This window comes from Leguminivora glycinivorella, chromosome 19 (assembly GCF_023078275.1).
Source record: "Leguminivora glycinivorella isolate SPB_JAAS2020 chromosome 19, LegGlyc_1.1, whole genome shotgun sequence".
Taxonomy (NCBI): Eukaryota; Metazoa; Arthropoda; class Insecta; order Lepidoptera; family Tortricidae; genus Leguminivora; species Leguminivora glycinivorella.
The window spans coordinates 2,049,609-2,072,817 of record NC_062989.1 but is presented as its reverse complement, the minus strand read 5'-3'; the positions used below and the strand labels follow the sequence as shown (position 1 = coordinate 2,072,817).

The window sequence follows — 23,209 nt, the reverse complement described above, 5'->3', positions numbered from 1 at the left end:
AAGCTTTGAGACTTCGAAGTATATAAGAGAACATGACATTAAAATTGAACGAATAATAGATTAGATATTGGGGACTCGCGCACACATTATTGAAAGGCAATAATCATCATCGTAAACTGTCGAGAAAAAGAAACAGCATGTAGGTAGTTCTCATCCTCCTATTTTTTAATTCAAAAGCTCTGATGTAAAGACTATGACAGAAATAAACGGACTTTGTCCAATCTGCGTCAGCTTAAGAACGTACGCAAAGTCTATTGTAAAAAAACCGGCCAAGAGCGTCACGTCGGGCCACGCTCAGTGTAGGGTTCCGTAGTTTTTCGTATTTTTCTCAAAAACTACTGAAGCTATCAAGTTCAAAACAATTTTCCTAGAAAGTCTTTATAAAGTTCTACTTTTGTGATTTTTTTCATATTTTTTAAACATATGGTTCAAAAGTTAGAGGGGGGGGGGGACGCATTTTTTTTTCCTTTAGAAGCGATTGTTTCAGAAAATATTAATATTATCAAAAAACGATCTTAGTAAACCCTTATTCATTTTTAAATACCTATCCAACAATATATCACACGTTGGGGTTGGAATGAAAAAAATATCAGCCCCCACTTTACATGTAGGGGGGGTACCCTAATAAAACATTTTTTTCCATTTTTTTTTTTTGCACTTTGTTGGCGTGATTGATATACATATTGGTACCAAATTTCAGCTTTCTAGTGCTTACGGTTACTGAGATTATCCGCGGACGGACGGACGGACGGACGGACGGACGGACGGACAGACAGACATGGCGAAACTATAAGGGTTCCTAGTTGACTACGGAACCCTAAAAAGTCTTCCATTAATAGCCTTGCGTCGGATATCCCGACCTCAGTCGCATAACGGTTGCATAACAGTCGGTTCACACGTCTGCCAAAAACGCAAACTATTTCAGTTGTTCGAAGTACTGAATCACCCTGGCCGGCTTCCAATGGACGTCTTTTTCTTTGTAATATGGTGAAAAAGGAGTCACTGGAGCCTTTTTTATGGGTGGGTGGGCCGTTATTTCTGTCTAACTACTTATTCCTAGGGACTGGGTCTTCCTGTAGACATTTGTAACAAAAAATACCTTTTAAAATTGCATTTGCAATACAAATCTACTGGGTTATTCTTTCAAACTCTGTGCTTTTACTCCTTTGTTTCTAATTGAACTATTTAAACATCAATGGTGATATTCGAGACAAAAAGCGACGATCTTGGGGGTTACCACGAAGTACTAAAGCCGTTCAGTTTAGGTCAAGAGAAAGGGACACAGCTATACCAGTTAAAGATTTGTCCCTCTCTCTCAACATGAAATGAATGATTTAGTACTTCATGGTAACCCTCTCGGTTCAGAATCTGATCGAAGTATCAGACGGTGCGCAAACTCATACGATTGATTGACATCGGACTGCGGGCCGATTTTTGAGTCTCACGCGTTCGAATTCAGAAAATTGTCACTGAAAATAATAAGCAAGTCACCGTTTTCAACCGGTATTTTAGTGACAAAATCCCGTATGCGAGATTCACAAAATCGCCCTGCTGTTCAGGTTCATATAATTCAGCACACGATCTAATACCTCAATGTACCGAAACTCTCACACTAGTGGGCCTTTACATATATGCCTACACGTGTTGTCTTGTTACATGTGTTTTTGCTATTCATTTTAATTAAGACATGCGCAATGTCGATAGTCCCTTGTCATTTTTGGTGACAAATCGGATCGGACTGCCAATGAAGTCACCCGTTGTACTATTTGGCGGTGATAAACACATCAAAGGGGTCGCGTCCGGTCATACAGCCGTTGGTCATTAGTCACTAATGAAAACTAGATCTTGCTCACGACTTTGCTTGTGACGATCTTTATCTTTTATCCTTCCTTGAGAACTATCTCCATACCAAATCCAATCTATTTAATCCCATATCGTAGTTTAAGAGTAGATAACAGACAACCAGAATTACATTCAGATCTGCAGCGTTTCATACTTTAAGAATGTTTCAGATGCAATAAGGACAATTTTAATTTAGTTTGGATGGAAAAGACCTTATGGCATAAGGACATGGATAGCTTCATTAAAACTATTATCACTTACCTGGGCGATCGAGCCTCGCTCGGAGTTCGAAATCTCGAAAATTCGCCTTTCCTAGGAGCTAAGACTATGTGGCCTACTCTACTCCACATCCTCAAAAGTGCGTGTCTTATTACTAACTATCCACGTAGGTTTAACACCACAACTACGAAAGATCGATTTTCACCCTCGAAAACCTTTACATAATAACATCACAAAACCGATACATGAATTGCTCGTTTAAAGGTATTAGATTATGCTGACTCAAATATGGTTAGATTATATACATACATACAATCACGCCTTTATCCCACGAAGGGGTAGGCAGAGCACATGAAACTACTCAAGTTTCAGTGCCACTCTTGGCAAATAAGGGATTGAAAGAAAACGAAACTGTGACATTGCAGTGACAGGTTGCCAGCCTCTCGCCTACGCCACAATTTAACCCATATCCCACAGTCGCCTTCTACGACACCCACGGGAAGAAAGGGGTGGTGAAATTCTTAACCCGACACCACACGGGCAATAGATTAGAGATTATATAAATTTATTATATGTCTTATTAAATTTAATAAATTGCCGGGGCTGCTATGAAATCACAAAATATATAATGGTTTTCCAGTAGGTGTGTGCTTTAACAAACGTAGTTCAGACGTGTGTTTCTATTTCTTGTACTCTTGCCAAATGAGAGGGTGTGACTAATTGGCAACTGTTATTAGTCGCAAGCAAATCTTTATTCTAAAAAAATGAAAGACAATTTTCGTATCGACATAAATTTGATCAAGAAATTAAGGAATCAATCAGTCTTCTGAAAAGTTCCCCTCATTTATTTCTCGCATTGAAATTCAAGAAAGGTCAGTTCAGCGAAAAGTGGTATATTAATAGCTTTTAGCTGTCTACTCGTATGTCTAAACCGTTTCAATCATGTAAGACAACATACATGACTTGTCATGTTTGATTCCGGGACTCTGCCAAGACTGATAAATCTTGAGATTATTAACTGTATTAGTTAGGCATTTAGTTCACATTGAAAATAGTTTAACAATTTGGCGCTCTTTTCTATCTCAAATGTGAGGTGGTCGTGTTTACAATAGCGGAAAACAGTTTTTCCAATTTTTTTACTAAATAAAAATATAATCGAACAATATTTAAGATATGTTAGCAGCAAAAATATTGTAAATCCCTTTTTCGTTCTTCGATCCTTGTACCTTTGTCAAGTCGTCGTTGCGCTTTCCAAACCTTACATGTGCATTTTTATGATTTTGTTTTTATTTGCTATTTGTCAATATTTTTAAAAGCCGCATCTAATACAAAAACAAACAAGTTCAAAATCGAAACAGAGGCGAAGATCACAATTTTAGTATGTGATATGATCAATAAAAAAAGTATACAAGTGTATACAAAACACTTAACAATGTTTTTAAATCCAGTCAATTAACACATATCAGTATTGGTTTGCACATGTCACATTTTCGTTTTTAATGCATTCTGGCGGTAGATTGAGTTAGCGAAGGGTTATCGAAGTGTAAAATTTGAAATAAATTGTGATAAAGTGTGATTTTTCTGGTAAGTTTAATACTTTATTAGTAGCTAAAACAATTATATCGTCACTACTTTTAAAAAATCCCGTATCTCACGCTGTTCCTCAAAGTTAAAACGCAATAAGTCTATATGCATTCCATACATACTTACTACAATATTCGTTTCATTGACAGACGAAGATACAAGGTTTTTTAAAAATAGTGACGATATACACTTGGTAATGAGGGTCTTTAAAGATGTATGTATTTTTTCGAAATTTTTATAAGTTTACAACTGTTTCGATGTTTGTTGCATTCCTAGAACGGAAAATATATTTCATTTGTTTATTTTATATTCAAAAAGGCTCGTTCTTTCTAGTTAACGCAGTATACAAATGTCCTATCAAGTATACACCTAATATGTACAGTCAACCAATTTGAATCATAGGCCACTGTAGAACCTTTGCACATTAAACGTCAATGTGACTTCTTATGGCAAATAGAACACGACTTAAATGAGAGAGGGTTCTAGAGTGGCCTAGGATTCAAATTGGTTGACTGTATGTATATTATAATATTATTAAATTGAAATGTTTGCGTGAATGAATATTTAGTTTCACAGTATTTAAGCGTAAAAAGCTTTATGTAGGTATTGTATCTACTTAGTATCAATACAATACAATAACCTGGCATGGCCTGTTACATCTATGGCAGATGATTTAAAATTATATTTCCACTAAAACAAAATAGGACATTTACTTAATGGTAAAAATAAATACATAAATGATAATATAGATAACTATCTAAATGCATAAAAAATCTGTAATTGACTATACAATTTAGGTATATGACACAAAACTCATATATTTCATAATGTACATCTACTTTATTGTTAAATCATATAATTTTAAGCACCACAACCATCTGAATGTTAGAGGAATGTATAATATATATTATTAATTATTTCCAAAAAAAAAAGTAATAATTATTTTATTTATTTATTTTTAATATGAAAATTTTCTTGCGTTTTACTTATGATGCCCTAATTAGGAAATGTATGTTGATTGTAGGTAATTAGAATTCGAAGAATCAGTGGAAAACCCAGTAGAAATGAGTTCAAAATTTAAACGTCGGCGAGGAAAACTTCTCGTGGATATGAGTACAGGGAATATTAGTAAAATTGACGAACCCGATTTTTCATCGGATTTATTCCCATCTACAATTTATGACCCAACGAATTCCCACAATATTATGAATGAAAGTTTACTTTGGTTATGGGAAATAGTTCGTTGCTTCAAAATTCACGTATTCCCTCTATAACCTTTATGGAAAATTCTGACATTCCATTGGACTCCTACATGTTTGACGTTAGCTTAATACATAATTTTGAATATGAAACTGTTTATTTTGACTCGCTTTTTTCATTATAAATAATTTCCAACTATACTTAATTGTGTTTCACTAAACTAAACCACCACTAAACAACTACCAGTAAAAGGGAATACCATATTGTCCACTAACTTATTAGGTTATTACCTTACTTAATTTTTGTTTAGTATGTACAGTGCCGGACAAAATGCATCATACACCGACATATAAAATAACCTTTCTATCATAATTTCTTTACCCTTAAACTTATCATCACAGTTGTATTGGAAAACTTTTAGCTAATTTCATGGCGTATAATATATAGACAATGATCTTACAAATATTTTTTTACATGAGTATAAATATAAATATCAGTATTTTAGGCTCTGGACAAATTTGATCATACAGTAATTAAAATACGATGAAATGCAATGTAGTAGTGTGTATGGCTTTCATCTGCTTTAGATATCGCTGATTGTCTCGGAGGAACATTTTCAGTTAGAAACTGAAGGTATTTATCTAACCCAAGCTTTTTCCTGTGTGTCTACTAAAGTAGGCAAGTGGGTATAATTCAGAATGACATTTGATATTTTCTTCATTTTTCCAAAAACTTCCTTAACTTTTGGCTTGGATTGATTACATGAGACTGTGTTAGCCATCCAAGCTATTCATTCCTATTAATCATAACAAACGCATGAGATATACATACTGGTATTGTCTTTCAGCCATCGCCCGTCTGAATATAATTATATGATGTGTTTAATAAAGATGACTGAAAGAAAATACTAGTACGTCTATTTCATGCGTTCGTTGTGATTCATAGGATTAAGTAGCTTCAATCGCTAACATAGTCTCATGTTATCAATCCTAGCCAAAATTTAAGGAAGTTTTTGGAAAAACAAAAAATATATCAAATGTTATTCTGATTTATAGCCACTTTGCCTACTTTAGTAGGCACACAGGAAAAAGTTTGTGACTGAAAATGTTCCTCCGAGACAAGCAGCAATATCTAAAGCAGATGAAAGCCATACAAACTAATACATTGCATTTCATTCGTATTTTAATTACTGTATGATCAAATTTGTTCAGAGCCAAAAGTACTAATATTTATATTTATACCCATGTAAAAAAATAATTGTACAATCATTGATATGTTATTGTCTGTATGTTGTACCTACGCCATGAAATTAGCTAAAAGTTTTCCAACACAACTGTGATGTTAAGTTTAAGGGTAAAGAAATTATGATAGAAAGTTTATTTTATATGTCGGTGTATGAAGAATTTTGTCCAGCACTCTATAGGTAACACAATGAACACATTCCCGTTCAATTTTTTTTAGTTATACACAACGTGACAATTATTATAGGTAGTTTGTATAATTATTAAAAAAATAAAAGCAAACACCATGATTATTAATTTTATTCAAAAGTTGTATGCACATAATGCATATAATGTTACCCTTACCTTCAGAAAAGTCTTTAGAACATTATCTTACATGTGCACGATTTGCACATACTTAACTTTAGTGGCACAAACCAAACCAGAGATGTGCACAAAAAGTAGTAAAACGAATATAACTACAAAATAGGTCACAATTATGTGTTTGGTTAAATATTATAAGTATAATTATATTTTTTTACAAATTATTAGCATAATTTTGTAGGCTTTCAGCCCGCGACGTTTCGATAAAACCGTTTTTTTCGTCTACTGAAAAGTCATGTCGACACACATGTACATTTTGGAAAGCGCAACGACGAAGTATGATCGATCATCGATGTCAATAATGGGAAAATCGTATCGTTTATCTACTTGAATGTGTAACATAACAAAATTGTCGACACATTTTTGTGACTGTGTTTCTATGACAATAATAAAATTTAAGAAGTATTTTCGCTTGGTTTAATATGATTTTAACGACACCTACAGAGTTTTTATATATCTAAACAATACGAGTAACCGTTGGTTGACTATTTGCGACATTGGCACGGGTAATAACGCTTCTCGGTAAGCTATTCTCGGTCCATTGTGTATTTGTATTGTATTCGTTCAAACGTGTAATGAGGGTATTTTGTCTGAAAGCGAAATATTAACGAATATCGAATGTGATTTGGATTTGATTCGCTTGTTAAAAAGAAAATAAAAGAAACTATTTTCGTAAGATCGTAACAAAGTACCTAATGTAATAGTTAGGCTATTTTTTATTTTATTACTTACCTTTTACAGGAGGATGTTAAGCGTTTCTATACAGATTCTTAATAATGTACTTACTTAGTTTTGTCGAACAAAAAACATTTTTGTGCCAATTATTGCGCACCACAATAATTATATTAAGGTACAGCGGGGCAAATCTCGACTGGGAGGCAAATATAACTGGTCCATTTTTTCCATGTTTTACAATGTTTGCAATATTAAATAGAGTGTCCATCGGTCATATATGGTCTAGGCTTGTTCAGTGGATACTTGTATAGAACACAACATCATAATGTAATGATGGAAAAAATGGATTAGTTACATTTGCACCCCAGTCGAGATTTGCCCCGCTGTACCTTATAAAGATCGTTAAATCCTTGCAATCTCAAATGAAATGTGGATGTAAATAAAAACTAAATATATTTAAAGCGACATCTATCAATCGGTCTGGGAGTAAATAAAGGTGTGTTATTCCAGCGTGCTGCACATATTCCCGTGGGACCGGTCAGTGGCGACACCTATTGTCGTAACTCGTAAGCGTTGTCGCTAAACTATCGTTTACCGCTAGGTAATAGATGACGCTAGTAATTTCGCACATCATGTCCTGTTTAATTTTGGGTTACTTTTTAAAACGATTCCTGTGTATTCCGATTATTCTGTATTTGGTCCAAGTCAGTAAATGTGCAAGAAACAAACGACAGTGGTTGAATTTCTAAATTTGACACAGAATATTTAGTCGTTGTTTTATGTACCGAGGCAAAGTACAGAGTAGTTCTTCATCGATTTTATCATTCGTAAGCATTTCTGTGTACGTCATGGACATAACGAACAACTTACTTCAAACATCAACACCGGTCAAGTGTTCAAATGTGTTTCATAGCTAAGACAATGTCAAAAGTAGTTTTTCCATATCCAATATCATTATGAATATTCCTTTATCCATCTGTATAAGCTCGTGTTCGTCTTTTAAATCATAAAAAGCGTAGAAAAATTTTTTTTTGAAAAAAACCCCGACCGCGACATAGTGCACCGAATTTTATGACACAAGGCTAAGAACACTTCCGACTAACTCAGCTTTCAAACAAAAAAAAAAACTAAATCGAAATCGGTTCATCCGTTCGGGAGCTACGATGCCACAGACAAACACACACACAGACAGACAGACAGACACACACACAGACAGACACCTCAAACTTATAACACCCCGTCGTTTTTGCGCCTTGGGTTAAAAAGAACATTTTTTTTCATAGCAACGTGTCAAAATCTGTCAAAATAGTAGACGGTGCCGCCCCCTATTATTTTCTGCTCTTTTTTGCCAGGATGTACCTAACTGTTTCTATATGACTGTGTTTTGTTTTACAGCATCGTGCATTTGTTCCCGTGGTCAGGAATCCTTGACAAGGACATGGGCCTGTCGGACTCGTTCCGAGTGCCGGACCCCAAGACCGGTCAGATGAGGCGGCTCATCTCACAGATCCTGCCTAAGGTATGTCTTTCTTCTATTCTATACCTACGACCTAATACGGATACGTGAAATTGAGGAGTGTCTTTTCAAAAGGGCTTATTTCCATTTTTTTAAAACTATAATGCAGTTTTTTTTAGTATAGAAAATTACGTGTTGTTTTGAGATTAAAGCTCAAAAAGTCTCGCCTCGATCTTTAAAAACTCAAAAATACTCAAAAATATCTGAACACGCCTCTATTGCCTAGGCGTTAGAGGCGCGTTCAGATATTTTTGAGTACCTCGGGCGCTCTTATATATCTGATGGCGACTGTACCTAACATCAAAGTAGAACACATTTTGAAAAATGTGTAATGATGATTTATGTGGACAAACCAATGTATGTAGTACAACAACATTGATATCAACTAACTTAATACAAGAACATATAATCATAGTATTAACGTCAACTTACAATATTACGATTTTGCAAATTAAATATTAATTTCAAAATCAATACCGTGGAATTATGTTTTTCTCGATTTCCCAAAAAAGTTCAAAGTGGAAATAAGCCCTTTTGAAAAGACTCTTCAATATTGGTCTAAGGCACTGGTCCCACCGCGAGCTAGTAAGCTATGAGCTATCGGCTATAAAAACGAACAAAAGATAATTACTCCCGTGCAAATAAAAGAGACACGGCGATTTCGATAGCTCACCGCTGGGCGAGTAACTATAAACATCGCCGTGTCTCTTTTATTTGCACGGGTGTGCTTATCTTTTGTTCGTTTCTATAGCCGGTAGCTCATAGCTTACTAGCTTGCGGTGGGACCAGTGCCTAAATCAGATACGAGTGTCAAACATTACGTTCATGTTTGAAGAAACGGCATTTTTAATGTATATATTTTGCTTCTAATGAACACAAGTTAAATTATAATCTATTGAAAATATTTCAACTTGTGCTGTCTTAAAGTAGTCACACTACTATGTATATAAATTAAAACCGAAATAAATTACACATATGAAAGAAAAAGTGACCAAGTCCTCTGGTGCTCTGGTGCTCTGGTGCTCTGGGTCCTCTGGTTCCAGCCTCAGGCACCAGAGGACTTGGTCACTTTTTCTTTCATATGTGTAATTTATTTCGGTATATATTTTGTCCTACAGACGACAACTACTTTCAAAAACTGAACTGAATTTCTTTATGGATTTCACAAATTCCGTCCATGTAATCTTTTTTTTTGTTTTTCCCCTCACTAGCTCGGAAACACGTGTTTTGTCCTTTAATACCAGCGGGTAAAAACGCATTTGATCCACTAGTGGGTAAAGTAATTTGACCTTGAATAAAGTCAAATTAACTACTTTAAAATTGATAAAAGTAGGTGAATATAGTAATAAAGCAGATTTACCACCTGTGGAACTACTGGAAGCAGTGATAAACGTATTTTTTGCGTTGTAGTTTCCTCACTATAGTGAGGGGAAAAGTTTTGTGTTACACTCGGGTGCAAATGTATTTTACTTCTCGTGTGTTAAAAAACTCGCAAGTTCAACTATGGAATCCTTTCACTTGCTCGTTTTTCAATTCCACACTCGGCGTGGAACTTTGCCCCCTTGTATAACAAATAACTGGTGCTATATCCTGGATTTGACTTTTCCCCCGGCTCGATTTAATTTGGTGTTGGAGATAGTTGAAGGACCCACTTCCCTAAATTGGGAGGTGGTAATTTATATAGAGCATTCAGCAATATTCGAATTTAACGCGGGGAAGCCGCGAGCAAAGCTTATTTTATTTAAACATTAAATAAATGTCATATACAAAGAAAAAGTGACCAAAGCCTCCAGTGCTCCAGTGTTCGTTTCCAGCTCGGAGCACTGGAGGCTTTGGTCACTTTTTCTTTGTATATGACATTTATTTAATGTTTAGAACATAATAGTAGTGTTACTACTTAAAATAACAAGTTAAAATATTTTTCCCCTCACTAGCTCGGAAACACGTGTTTTGTCCTTTAATACCAGCGGGTAAAAACGCATTTTATCCACTAGTGGGTAAAGTAATTTGACCTTGAATAAAGTCAAATTAACTGGTTTAAAATTGACAAAAGTAGGTGAATCTAGTAATAAAGATGATTTACCACCTGTGGAACTACTGGAAGCAGTGATAAACGCATTTTTTTGCGTTGTAGTTTCCTTGCTGTAGTGAGGGGAAAAGTTTTGTGTTACACTCGGGTGCAAATGTATTTTACTTCTCGTGTGTTAAAAAACTCGCAAGTTCAGGATTCTATTCTCGAACCACTCGCTTCGCTCGTGGTTCAACTATAGAATCCTTTCACTTGCTCGTTTTTCAATTCCACACTCGGCGTTAAAATACAACTTTGCCCCCTTGTATAACAAATAACTATTATATGAAAGTAATTTAATTTGTTCTTAGAGTGTTAATGGCAGCGCTATCTCTCTTCGCTAGCTTGTAATCACCTGAGTTGATTCGGCTAGGAGGTCGAACCATACTGTTCTACCTCAGGGATGGCCAGAGGGCGCCACGAGCCTTCGGAAATGTCATATACTTAGAAATTTCGACCCTTGCTTTCGTGGACCGATAGCCGAGTGGTTCTGGCATTCGCCCGGTAAGCGGAGTACGCTGGTTCGTTTCCAGCTCGGAGCACTGGAGGCTTTGGTCACTTTTTCTTTGTATATGACATTTATTTAATGTTTAGAACATAATAGTAGTGTTACTACTTAAAATAACAAGTTAAAATATTTTCTATGAAAGTAATTTAATTTGTTCTTAGAGACTTATTTTATTTATATAACATAAAACAAAGATGATTACATAGTTGTTGATCGCTTTCATAATTTTTTGTAACGTGAATTTAATGACTGTTCCAGGAAGAAGAGATGTTCCGGAACATGCTCCGGCGGCTCAACCACATCATCCAGATCGCCAACGAGGCCGACGTGCGCATCATGATCGACGCCGAGCAGACCTACTTCCAGCCGGCGATCAGCCGCATCTGCCTCGAGATGATGCGCCGGTACAACAAGGTATACTTCCTTACAGCCTCTAGTTACCGAGACCTACGTAGTAGTAAGTGCAAGGGTTCAGTCTAACCGGCAATGTAGCCAATGTGCATCATAATCGACGCCGAGTCGTATAGCAAATGTCCTGAATGGCTGTGAGAAAAGGATGACAAGCCATGCGTCTTGTTCTATTTTACTGTGCGGCATAATTGGTTCCGAATACAAAGATCAAATCTTTTGAAGACCTCTGTGGTCTGGTCTGCCATCGTCACCCTGACTATACCACAGTATAATAAAGAGTTTTATCGTACAGTATGGCCACTCCCGCTCCCCGCTGAAAGTGCCGCCCACCCGCTTTCGGTTACCTCACAGTTACCGCCTGTCAAAAATGCGACCAGTCGACCTGACATATCTCACTCATAGAAGCCTCTTTCGTCCGAGGTGTGCTTATACTATATAAAGCTACAATGCATCGTCACGCTGAGCAGCCTCATTCCTCTTAAGACTAAGGGCCAGTTGCATCAATCACATTTGACAGACACATCATCGTCACACAGGAGACGACTATGGAACTTCCCATACAATAAAATGTATCTATGTTGTTTCAGGACAAGTTCCTCGTGTTCAACACGTACCAGACCTACCTGAAGAACGCCTACAACGAGATACTGACCGACCTGGAGCAGGCAGAGCGGCAGAACTTCTACTGGGGCGCCAAGCTCGTCCGCGGCGCTTACATCGAACAGGTTACACACACATCTTACTTGGAGCATAGAATATGTACAGGAGGACTGAGGACTGTACAAGTTTCTAATGGGTTGGCAACGCGCACGTGACACACCGTGAGTTGCAGGCGGCAGGTTACGGTGATCGCTTTCCATCAGGTGGAACTATGCTTGTTTGCCGCCGACGTAGTATTAAAAAAAAGTACAGAAGGCTCATGCCTTCTGTAGGTACTTGTACATTTTCTATGCTATCAAAGCAATGATGCTTTGATGTTCACAAAATGCCGCCTTTCATAATAGGCTAGTTTCCTACTGGTCAAATCAGCTTCTTTTTAAGAACTGTCAAAACGATTTGCTACTATGGAATTGCTATGAAATACTGAGGAGTGACGTCACGTCATCTTTCTCTTTGGCTTAATAAATATAAATTATGTTTAAAATAACGACTGTCCATATTCTTCTTCTAATTATGTGGTGCTTTATTTGAGCACTGCATAAAATATTTTATTTCAAGTATAGGAAACTAGCCTATATCTACAACAAACGGACCGCACGCGATCAGCTGGCATCGACTTCCATTGCGCCGCGCCAAAGTCGTCTACTCGTCACCACTGAATAGACCGCGAATGCGCGGCCGCCGGCATGTACTTGTAGTAGTTTTGATCTGAATTTGTCAACCTAAGGATCTAGGATTCATATTTCACTGAAGTCGAATTTCATTTGTATATATAGGTAATATTGCTGATTCAAGTACCTTCGTCTTTTCCCTCGGTACCTCATTGCTGAGGACCGCGATCATATATGCTGGGACTTTATAGTGTCATGCGACATGCCGCCTCCAGCCGCCCTCTTCGCAGCTTCCGACCATCTCATACTATGAGCATGCTTGCCATCCATTTACCCCACAATGATCAGCTTAGAGTTCATGCTTATTGGAGCGTATAATGTGCGTGTTAACGCCATGACTGGCAACACTGTCCAGGACAGCCAACCGCCGGTCACCCCGCTGATCCAATGAGCGGCGGCCAGCGCCTCGACCTGCCGGACCAATAAGAATGAAGACTGAAGCGCCACAGTTTCCCCTTTCGCGTCACTATAAAAGCAAGGTGCACGGCACCAGCGCCCCTTCTTTTCTAACCAAAATCTCTCTCCGTTACGTGTCCTAGACTAGAACCTCTCACTGTACTAAAAATCCGTTAAAAATGGTAATATTTTAAAAAAGCTGTGTCATTTAATGTTTGGGTTCCGGCTCAAACAGAGCATGTGTAAGAAATACCTAGTAAATAAGTAAGTATGTAATTCATGTTGTTTGTTCTGTGCAGGAGCGCGCGCGAGCGGCGGCCATGGGCTACGAGGACCCGACGTGCGAGAGCGTGGACGCCACCACGACCTCCTTCCACAAATGTATCAAGGAGATCCTCTCCAGGGTCAAGGTAATATTTTATAACATTCCTCTCACATGTTTGCGTAGGAAATCCCCTCGGGTCGAAGTGTCCAAACGGTCCTCTGAAGTTTAAGGGTTTCCCCAAACCTATCGACGCGGAATTAACTTTCGCCGACCAAAAATCGCTCGTTGTAAAATCCTCATTTTCCTGGGTTCTGATGTAATGTACCTACTATTAAAGCTCACCTTATTACTAATAATTTGGCCAGAACAAGGACATATTTTGGCCTTTTCAGAATTGTATCTAGTATCCAAATTGAAAGATTAAGATGATTCTCATTTCCACCAGGGCCGCGAGGGCAAGGGCTCACACCTGGGCATCATGGTGGCCAGCCACAACGAAGACACGGTGCGCTTCGCCATCGAGCTGATGAAGCAGCACAACATCCGGCCCGAGGACAAGGTCGTTTGTTTCGGCCAGCTGCTCGGCATGTGCGACCACGTCACCTTCCCGCTTGGTAAGCGTCTGAAACAAATCTGACTTCTTTAAACCATCGTTGTGACTCATAGACGCACTCATGACTAACTGGGAATCATGAACACGGCCCGCTTCGTGTGACCACGTCTTCTTCCCGCTTGGTAAGTGTCTGAAACAAATCTGTCGTGTCTTCGCCATCGAGCTGATGAAGCAGCGCAACGTTCGGTCCGAGGACAAGGTCATTTGTTTCGGCCAGCTGCTCAGCATGTGCGACCACGTCACCTTCCCGCTTGGTAACCATCTGAAACAAATCTGACTTCTTTAAACCATCGTTGTGACCCATAGACGCACTCATGACTAACTGGGAATCATGAACACGGCCCGCTTTGTGTGACCACGTCTTCTTCCCGCTTGGTAAGTGTCTGAAACAAATCTGTCGTGTCTTCGCCATCGAGCTGATGAAGCAGCGCAACGTGCGGTCCGAGGACAAGGTCGTTTGTTTCGGGCAGCTGCTCGGCATGTGCGACCACGTCACCTTCCGGCTTGGTAAGCGTCTGAAACAAATCTGACTTCTTTGAACCAACGTTGCGGCTCAAATACGCACACGCAAAACACGTTCGAAAAGAGAGCGGGGGGCCGAGTCACCCACGTCCGTAGGAGAATACCCGAATTATGAATCCCTACACGTGGTCCCCGGGTGGTGCTAATCAGGTGACAAAAATGGTGGTAGGCTTCGGCCGCGGCTCATGACCACCCATCGATCTAAGACGTGTCGCCAAATGGCCTAGCCGTGTTCCGGCACGAAGGTTGGTGTTGCCTTAAGTGAGGAGGACGGGTCGAATTGACTGCTTGTAGCTTGCAAGCCGGTCTGACGTCCACTGTTTTCCCCACACTGTGCTACTGGTCGCGGAGGGTAGCGGGATCCGAGGCACGGTTCACCGCTGGCCGACCGCAGGTAGTAGGGGCCCAAGTACCAAGCTAGCCCCTTGGGAAAGGCTGCCCCGCCAACTAGCGAAAAATCCCGAGTTGCGCCATAGTGCCGGTTGGCGACCGGACGAGAGGGCCCTATGGACAATTTCGGGGGCTCGGGCGTCCCCGCAGTCTCCAGACCAGCCTGCACTTAGTGTGGTCCCGCAGTGTACGTCTCAAAGGTAAACAGTTCAAGCCCTAAATTCACTGCCATCTTCCAACATACCTAATCCCTCAAAAACAATGAAAAAGAGAAAAAGAGAAACGGTAAACAGCGGCTGCACTCCCTCTCACTAAAAGTGCACCTCTCAAACATTCGAGGTTTGCACTCAAATCTCAATGCAGTCCACCACCACCTTGAGACTGAAAAACCCGCCCTCTTATTTCTCTCGGAGACGCAGATAGGGTGTCCGGCCGACGTAGCGTACCTTTGCTACCCGGGGTACTCTCTGGAGCACAATTTTAAACCCCGTGCCGGCGTGTGCGTGTACGCCCGCGATGACATCTGCTGTCGGCGTCTCCGATGCTTTGAAGACCGCAACTTTTCCACCTTATGGGTACTGGTGGACACAGGCATGGAAAGGATTCTCTATGCCTGTGTTTACCGGTCGCACAGCGGAGATCAAGAGACGACCAGGCTCACGCAGTACCTAAGTGATGCGGCGGAAGCCGCTCAACATAAATACCCGACTGCCCAACTAGTGATGCTGGGGGATTTTAATGCCCACCACCAAGAGTGGCTATTCCCATACCAGCACACTGACCATGCCGGGAGAGAGATGCGGAAACTCGCTCTAGCTCTGAACCTCACCCAGCTGGTCCAAGGGGCGACGAGGGTTCCCGATGTTGACGGCCATACAGCCAACTGCCTAGACCTTCTGCTGACTACCGACCCGGATCACTACGCAGTGTCAGTATCGTCGCCTTTAGGTAACTCTGACCACTGTCTAGTGAAGTCTGTGTCGGTATATTCCCCACCCGACCTTAGCCCAACAGGCACTAGGCGGTTGTGGCGATACAAATCAGCAGACTGGGATGGGATGCGGTCGTTTTTTGCATCCTATCCTTGGCGGCCCTTGTGCTTCTCTACAGGTGATCCCTCAGCGTGTGCGGATGCTATAACAGATGTGCTGCGCCAAGGGATGGAATATTTTATTCCCTTTTCCGATGTAAGCACATCTAGCAAAGCACAACCCTGGTTTGGGGCCGAGTGTCGACGTGCTGAAGCACGGCAACGCGAGGTTTTCCTTGCCTGGGCTGATGCTCGAAACCGCAAAGCTAGCGACATACCGGATAAGAAGAGAGCCTATAATAGGGCAACCAAGTTCAGTAAGAAGGCTCTACAGAAGGCTCGATTCGACCATATACGCCGGACCGGGAACAAATTAGCTGCCCACCCGACTGGTAGTAAAGCGTTTTGGTCCCTAGCGAAATCAGTCGAGTTGAACTTCTGCCGTCCCTCACTACCCCCACTGCTGAAACCAGATGGGTCACTTGCCCACACTGCCGAAGAGAAAGCGAATTTATTTGCATCTATCTTCGCAGAATCTTCACGTCTAGATGTATGTGGCGCAAAACCTCCTAGTCCACTAGTTTGCGAGACTTCAATGTTGGACATACGCATTCGTCAGACGGAGGTTCGCAAAGTGTTGCAAAATCTGGACGTGAACAAAGCAAGTGGCCCTGACGGTATTTCAGCCATAGTTCTTAAAACCTGTGCACCTGAGCTATGTCCCATCTTAACGCGCCTCTTCCGCCTTTCTATGACTACCGGTCAGGTTCCGAAATCTTGGAAGCTTGCTAATGTGCAACCAGTGCCGAAAAAAGGTAGCCGAGCAGACCCGGCCAACTACAGACCGATTTCGGTCACTTCCATACTCTGTAAGAGTATGGAACGTGTACTGAATAACCGACTCCTGGCATACCTCGAAGCGAACGACCTCCTCAGTGACCGACAGTACGGCTTCCGCCGTGGCCGGTCCACTGGAGATCTGTTAGCGTATGCCACACACATCTGGAGTGAGGCCATCGAGAAGAAAGGAGAGGCCTTGGCTGTCTCTCTTGATATATCGAAGGCTTTCGACCGAGTCTGGCACGAGGGTCTTATTAGCAAGCTACCGTCCTTCGGTCTTCCCACTAGTCTCTGTAACTGGGTATCTGACTTCCTGAGGGATAGATCGATTCGGGTTGTCATTAATGGCTGCTCGTCCGATCAATTGGCAATAAACGCCGGAGTTCCTCAGGGATCTGTGCTTTCAGCGACCCTCTTCCTGCTCCATATAAACGACCTGCTGAAACCAGGTACGTTCGGTTATGCAGATGACACGACGGTTGTAGAAAGCTACATACCCGACTCACGAGCTAGTGGAGTCCAGATTCAGTCACTCAGGAGGCAATGGTCGAACGTATGAACGAATCACTGAAGGCAGTCTCCGATTGGGGTGAAGCCAATTTGGTTACGTTCAATGCTAGTAAGACTCAGGCGTGTCTTATTTCTGCTAAAAGGAGTCCATTCCACCTTACTCCTACGTTCCGAAATGTATCCCTTCCGATTACCGACCATCTTGAGCTTCTCGGAATCTCACTGACTTCGAAACTTAACTTCGGCCCGCACATTGAGTCGAAAGCTCAGTTAGCTGCAAAAAAGCTGGGCATCCTCAACAAGGTGAGGCATTATTTTACACCTAGGCAGCTGCTCGACCTGTACCAAGCACAAGTCCGGTCGTGTGTAGAATATTGTTCTCACCTGTGGGATGGTTCAGCGAAATACCAGCTTGCGGCGCTCGAGTCAGTCGAGAGGAGGGCCAAGAAGATCATCAATGACGACGAGCTGACCAATTCTCGACTACATAGCCTGCATAGAGCATCGTCGGAAGGTTGCCAGTTTATCGGTATTTTACAGGATACATTTCGGAGACTGCGCTGAGGAACTGTACAACCTTGTTCCTCCGTCCCCATTTCACCATAGGACCACTAGACAATCGGCAATGCGGCATCGCTTCATGGTCAGTATTCCAAAAATACGCACTAAGCGTTTCGCTTCGACATTTCTTTTGCGAACCGCCAAGGAGTGGAATGCCCTGCCTGAGTCTGTGTTTCCACACAAGTACAATCCAGGTCTCTTTAAAGCAAGAGTAAATAGGTATCTCATAGGTAAGCGTGCTCCACCGTAGACCGCATCATCACTTACCATCAGGTGTGATCGTGGTCAAACGTCTACCTATCCATACTAAAAAAAAAAAAAAAAAAGAAGCTCGGTCGCTCAGGTACTTAATCTCTGAAAGAGACTCCACAAGCAATTTTATACGGTGACGACCGGTCTGGCTCAGTCGGTAGTGGCCCTGCCTGCTAAGCCGCGGTCCTGGGTTCGAATCCCGGTAAGGGCATTTATTTGTGTGATGAGCACAGGTATTTGTTCTTGATTCATGGATGTTTTCTATGTATATAAGTATGTATTTATTTATTTAAGTATGTATACCGTCGCTTAGCACCCATAGTACAAGCTTTGCTTAGTTTGGGTTTAAGTTGATCTGTGTCCCCAATATTTATTTATTTATATTAATTATTTGTAGGTCAAGCCGGCTACTCTGCCTACAAGTACGTCCCGTACGGGCCCGTGACCGAGGTGCTGCCGTACCTGTCCCGGCGGGCCAACGAGAACCGCGGCTTCCTCTCCAAGATCAAGAAGGAGAAGAGCTTGCTGCTCAAGGAGATCGTGCGCCGCGTCTTCACCGGCCAGATGTTCTACAAACCCGTCGGCAACTACAGACCGGTGTAAAAACAAAAGCGCGCTGTAGTCTTTTCCTTTGCGGAGTGCCCGAGTGTAGTGTCTCGGAGCGGATTGTGATATGGATCATCGGAGTTGGTTTGGGATACTGGCCGGTTGGAATGTCAAACGTTTCGAAATGAAACTGAAATGAGGTTAGAAGCGAATGTTTCTTGCAGTTGGCAACACTGATAATTATTTCTGAAAATAGCACAGACTGCTGAAGTGTGCGAAAGAGAGCTGTCACGTATATGAACATCCCACACAAATAAACGTGACCATTTTTGAGTTCGACAGCGGCTGCTAGCGGCCTACTCAATTTAAGTTTAACGGATTAATCGCATTATTCGGTACAAAGGTTGTATTTAGAGGATACAGTGGGTTATTTCCGCTTCGATTAAACAATTACAAAAGCAAATTATTCACGTTTTATACTCCCAATGATACTTGAAATTGTTCTAGTTTTGGTCTCACTTTCGATATTTGGCAGTTCTTCTTTGTCATTCTACTTCTATTGTTCTTTCTGAGAATTGAACAGCGGTGCCATCTATGAGAGATTCGTTGACTTGGCAAAATTACTAGCGCCATCTATGACTTTGTACCCTCATTAAAATTGCATATTTTCAAACGTTTGACGTATTAGGCCTACCGAGAACGTTATAAGTGAGATACACATCTCACTCACGAAAACGACTTTAATGAATTAGAATGAGAAAATTGGTGATCGACACTGGCAGTTCCATTTTTAATTTTGTTACTAGTCAATGGAATGAAACGGTCAGTATATTCGAATGTCGCCTATCGTCAATGTGCGTGTGAACGGGTCAATTCAGCAGTAGGAGCTTTTCATGAAAAAGTAGGCATACTGATGTCCCATACAATCGCAAATTTTGATCTTTTTCTATGTTGTGTAGAATTATACACAGAAAAATGATCACCTTGCTTTAAACGCCTAAATAAAATAATGCGTTTGAAAGCGCGGAAAAAAATCGCAATGCTATAATGCGTTTGTACGGGACGGCCCATGGAATGCTCCGGTACACGAGTATAATATCTAAAAAAAAAGTAAAATAAGGTTTATGTCAAAATGGATCAAATGTTACAAACGTGAATGTATCCCACTTGTCATATTAGGAAATTAATTGTATTTATTTAAATGCTTAATTTATTGAAATAGAAATGGTAATCGACTTACAACGTAGTTGAAAAAATCCAAGTTAACTTAAATAGTTGTACTTGTCTAATTTACAGGCAATTACAAAATCAGCGTCGTTTTGTGCTATATTTATAGGAATTTTACAGATTCTATCAATTATGCGTCCTATTACTGAGTTTTTAAGAACTTGATATTGTGTTTTATTTTAATGGTTGGCATTGAAATTCGTTCCATTTTTTGTGTGATGTTTTAATCTGTATTCGAACTTATGACTCGTTCAAGCAAGGTTTTAGTTTAACACTCTCGAGTCTGGTGCATGGATGGACTTTGGTGACATAATAAGGCCTGTAACGTTATTATTATAAAAAAACGAATACTTATTTATTTATCTATTATTTTATATATTAATCATATGTACGATAAACTATATGGTTTTATACACACTCATACTCATCGTATAATATGTATGTTAATTAAACTACGTATACATATATTACACAAATTAATTATATAAATTATACATTGTCTGTTATATCGGACATTATGTAAGTTACTTGCCTTAAGATATCACCTATAAGTGTGTCTGTGTGTTACTAGTATATCGGAGAGATGTAAGATATTTAATTTAGACAATAACAAATTGCGTAGACTTTGATTGTTTTAAAATCCTAGATTATAAATAAACAAAATGAAAAAATGGAATTTATAAAAATGGTATTTCTATTAATAATATCTCAGACAGATGTATCTTAAAATATCAAAAATGATCTTTTTTCAAAATCTCGAAATTTTTAAATGTTTCTGGAGAGCGTCCATTATGATATTTTTGATTCAGTTTTGTTAAAAATTCACCTCGGTGGTATCGTAGAAGATATCACCGTATTGAAGTTTTGATGAAGCTGTTTAATTTGTTGTTACTATAATTGAGTTACTACAACTGTAATACTAAAATCCCAGATTGATCAATACTTGTACTATTTAGAATATAGTATCGAGTATTAATCTTTACGCCATATTTTCGCTGTCATCGACAGGAATTGCATAAGTCACAGAAAAAGCAAAGATTACAATTCACGATCGGAAAGTGGCGCCCTCTGTTATTCTGGCACGCAGTCGTAAGCTTCTTTGCAATATTAGGTTATTCAATGTCGCGTTTGAACAACTATTTACTTAAATCGAATACGAATGCATTTTATTGTGTTCCAGTTATGATATAAGTTAGGAATCTGAATTTTTCATGTTATTTATTATGTAATATAGATAGCTGGCCCACTGAATTGTCCTACCTCTTATATTATGGGCTGTATGTAAGCGAAGCTATGAACTGGGGTTATCACTACAAATATGACTGTAAATGGGGATAATACCTACTTTGAGCTGGATTTACTATTAAACCCATTTGAAAACAGGAAAGTTGAACCTTAGTACAAAACATGCTTGTTTTAAGTAGGTTTTGATCGCTGTGTATAACCCATATGTAAGGCGGAAGTCTAAGGAACGAATGCCACGCAAATTTTATTATTTGCATAGCACGTTGATAATCTCCTATTGCCACCTCAAATCAGTTCCTATTTAATTGATTTAGGTTCAATTTTATTTGAAATTATTTGTTTTTATTTGCTTTGTAAAAATATTGTTAAGTTGCAAAGCCATAAGATTCAAATAGTAACAAAAGCCTCGACGTAAATGACGACATATTTATCACATGTATTTGAACCTAACATATACATGATACTTGTAATTATGATGTAAGTATCTGGGTATAACATTTTAAAGAAAAGCGTAATAATGCCGCACATTTGCATTTGTACAATATGTGTCCTAAGCTACTTCCTTGGGGCACACCATACTTACAGTTTTAATGACAAATGGGAATCAAGTGTATACTTGTGTTTCTGACATACATATTAGAACAAGTATATAATTATTACATAAAAATGAATAAATATCTTCGGGGAGTAAACGTGTTTGATTTATATTTTTTAAGCTTTACTGAGTCAAATGCCTTGAATAAGTCTAATATTATTTATTGGTTGAAAAACATGTGCAAAGTATGTGAAATTGTAGAATCTCATTGCATTTTCAGTATTAATTTTTACGTCGGGGTTTTTTAAATTGTTAATTTCGTATTATATTGTTTAATTCGATTTATTTGTAAACGGTTTTACGTTCTTTACCGTCGCTTATCATAATTGTGATGCTATTTTTAGATTATTTTACGAATAGACATTTAATAAAGACATAAGCTCGTTTTTGATAATTTATTTTTGTTTTAATCCTTTCTACTTATTAACTTTCATTATTTTCATTACTAACCATACCTTCCATTTTAATACTTATACACCGTGTTTCCGGTAACACTCAAAACCTCAGACACCCCACCTGATTTTTATTTTTTAAACTCATCTATAGTATTCATCTTTTAATTTGATGGTTACTTTTTTTTTAATTGAATTTTTAATTTTTTGTACAGCTCTACTTGACTTTTAGCTCTACACTCAATAAAATAATTGCTAACTTCCACCATAAACCACAAAACTATTTACTTGTGTACGTTACTGCAACGACATAAGGTTTACCAATAGACAGCTAAGATGTCACTGTAAAACACTTTAAAGCTTTGTCACAGTAAACTTCAAATTGGACAGGTAATCAAATTTAAACCCAATGTTTAAAATGACAAGGTTGTAATTAGGTACGAGTTCAATTTGTTATGACTTATGATAAACATTAAGATTAAACTGACAAACAACGTCAAACTCGTAGCGCAAAAATAATCGTCCAAGTAACCAGCCAGTATTAATACCCCTAAATACTGAAAAAGGTAAACAACCTCTAGCAATGCGATGCGATATACACAATGTTGTCGAGTACAATAGAATAGGCACGTAAAAAATAACTAATAATACAAATTTAAATAAAAATATTACCCCCATCAAGATATAGCTGAATCGATTCTACTCTCGATTCTGAACAAACTGTTTTCAGGTTTTTAGTGTTAAGTGAAACACGGTGTATATGACTTGTTTCATAGTACCCATTGACTGTAAAACGTGTGCTCATTTCTACCGCATTTGGAATCCTTTTATGATCTCTTCCTAACTATATTGGTAAATCAAATATAA

General features: G+C 39.3%; 1 protein-coding gene across 2 annotated transcripts in view; it reads left to right on the top strand.

The window, feature by feature from the left end:
- The window catches only part of LOC125236345 (proline dehydrogenase 1, mitochondrial), an 89,240-nt gene extending 66,894 nt beyond the window's left edge, over positions 1-22,346 (top strand). For both annotated transcript variants that reach the window (XM_048143120.1, XM_048143121.1), the window contains 6 exons: positions 8,520-8,643; positions 11,475-11,630; positions 12,215-12,352; positions 13,654-13,764; positions 14,065-14,233; positions 18,735-22,346. In XM_048143120.1, the coding sequence (XP_047999077.1) occupies positions 8,520-8,643; positions 11,475-11,630; positions 12,215-12,352; positions 13,654-13,764; positions 14,065-14,233; positions 18,735-18,940 (904 nt within the window). In that variant the 3' untranslated portion in view covers positions 18,941-22,346. The remainder of the gene's footprint in view (positions 1-8,519; positions 8,644-11,474; positions 11,631-12,214; positions 12,353-13,653; positions 13,765-14,064; positions 14,234-18,734) is intronic.
- Positions 22,347-23,209: the final 863 nt, after the last annotated feature.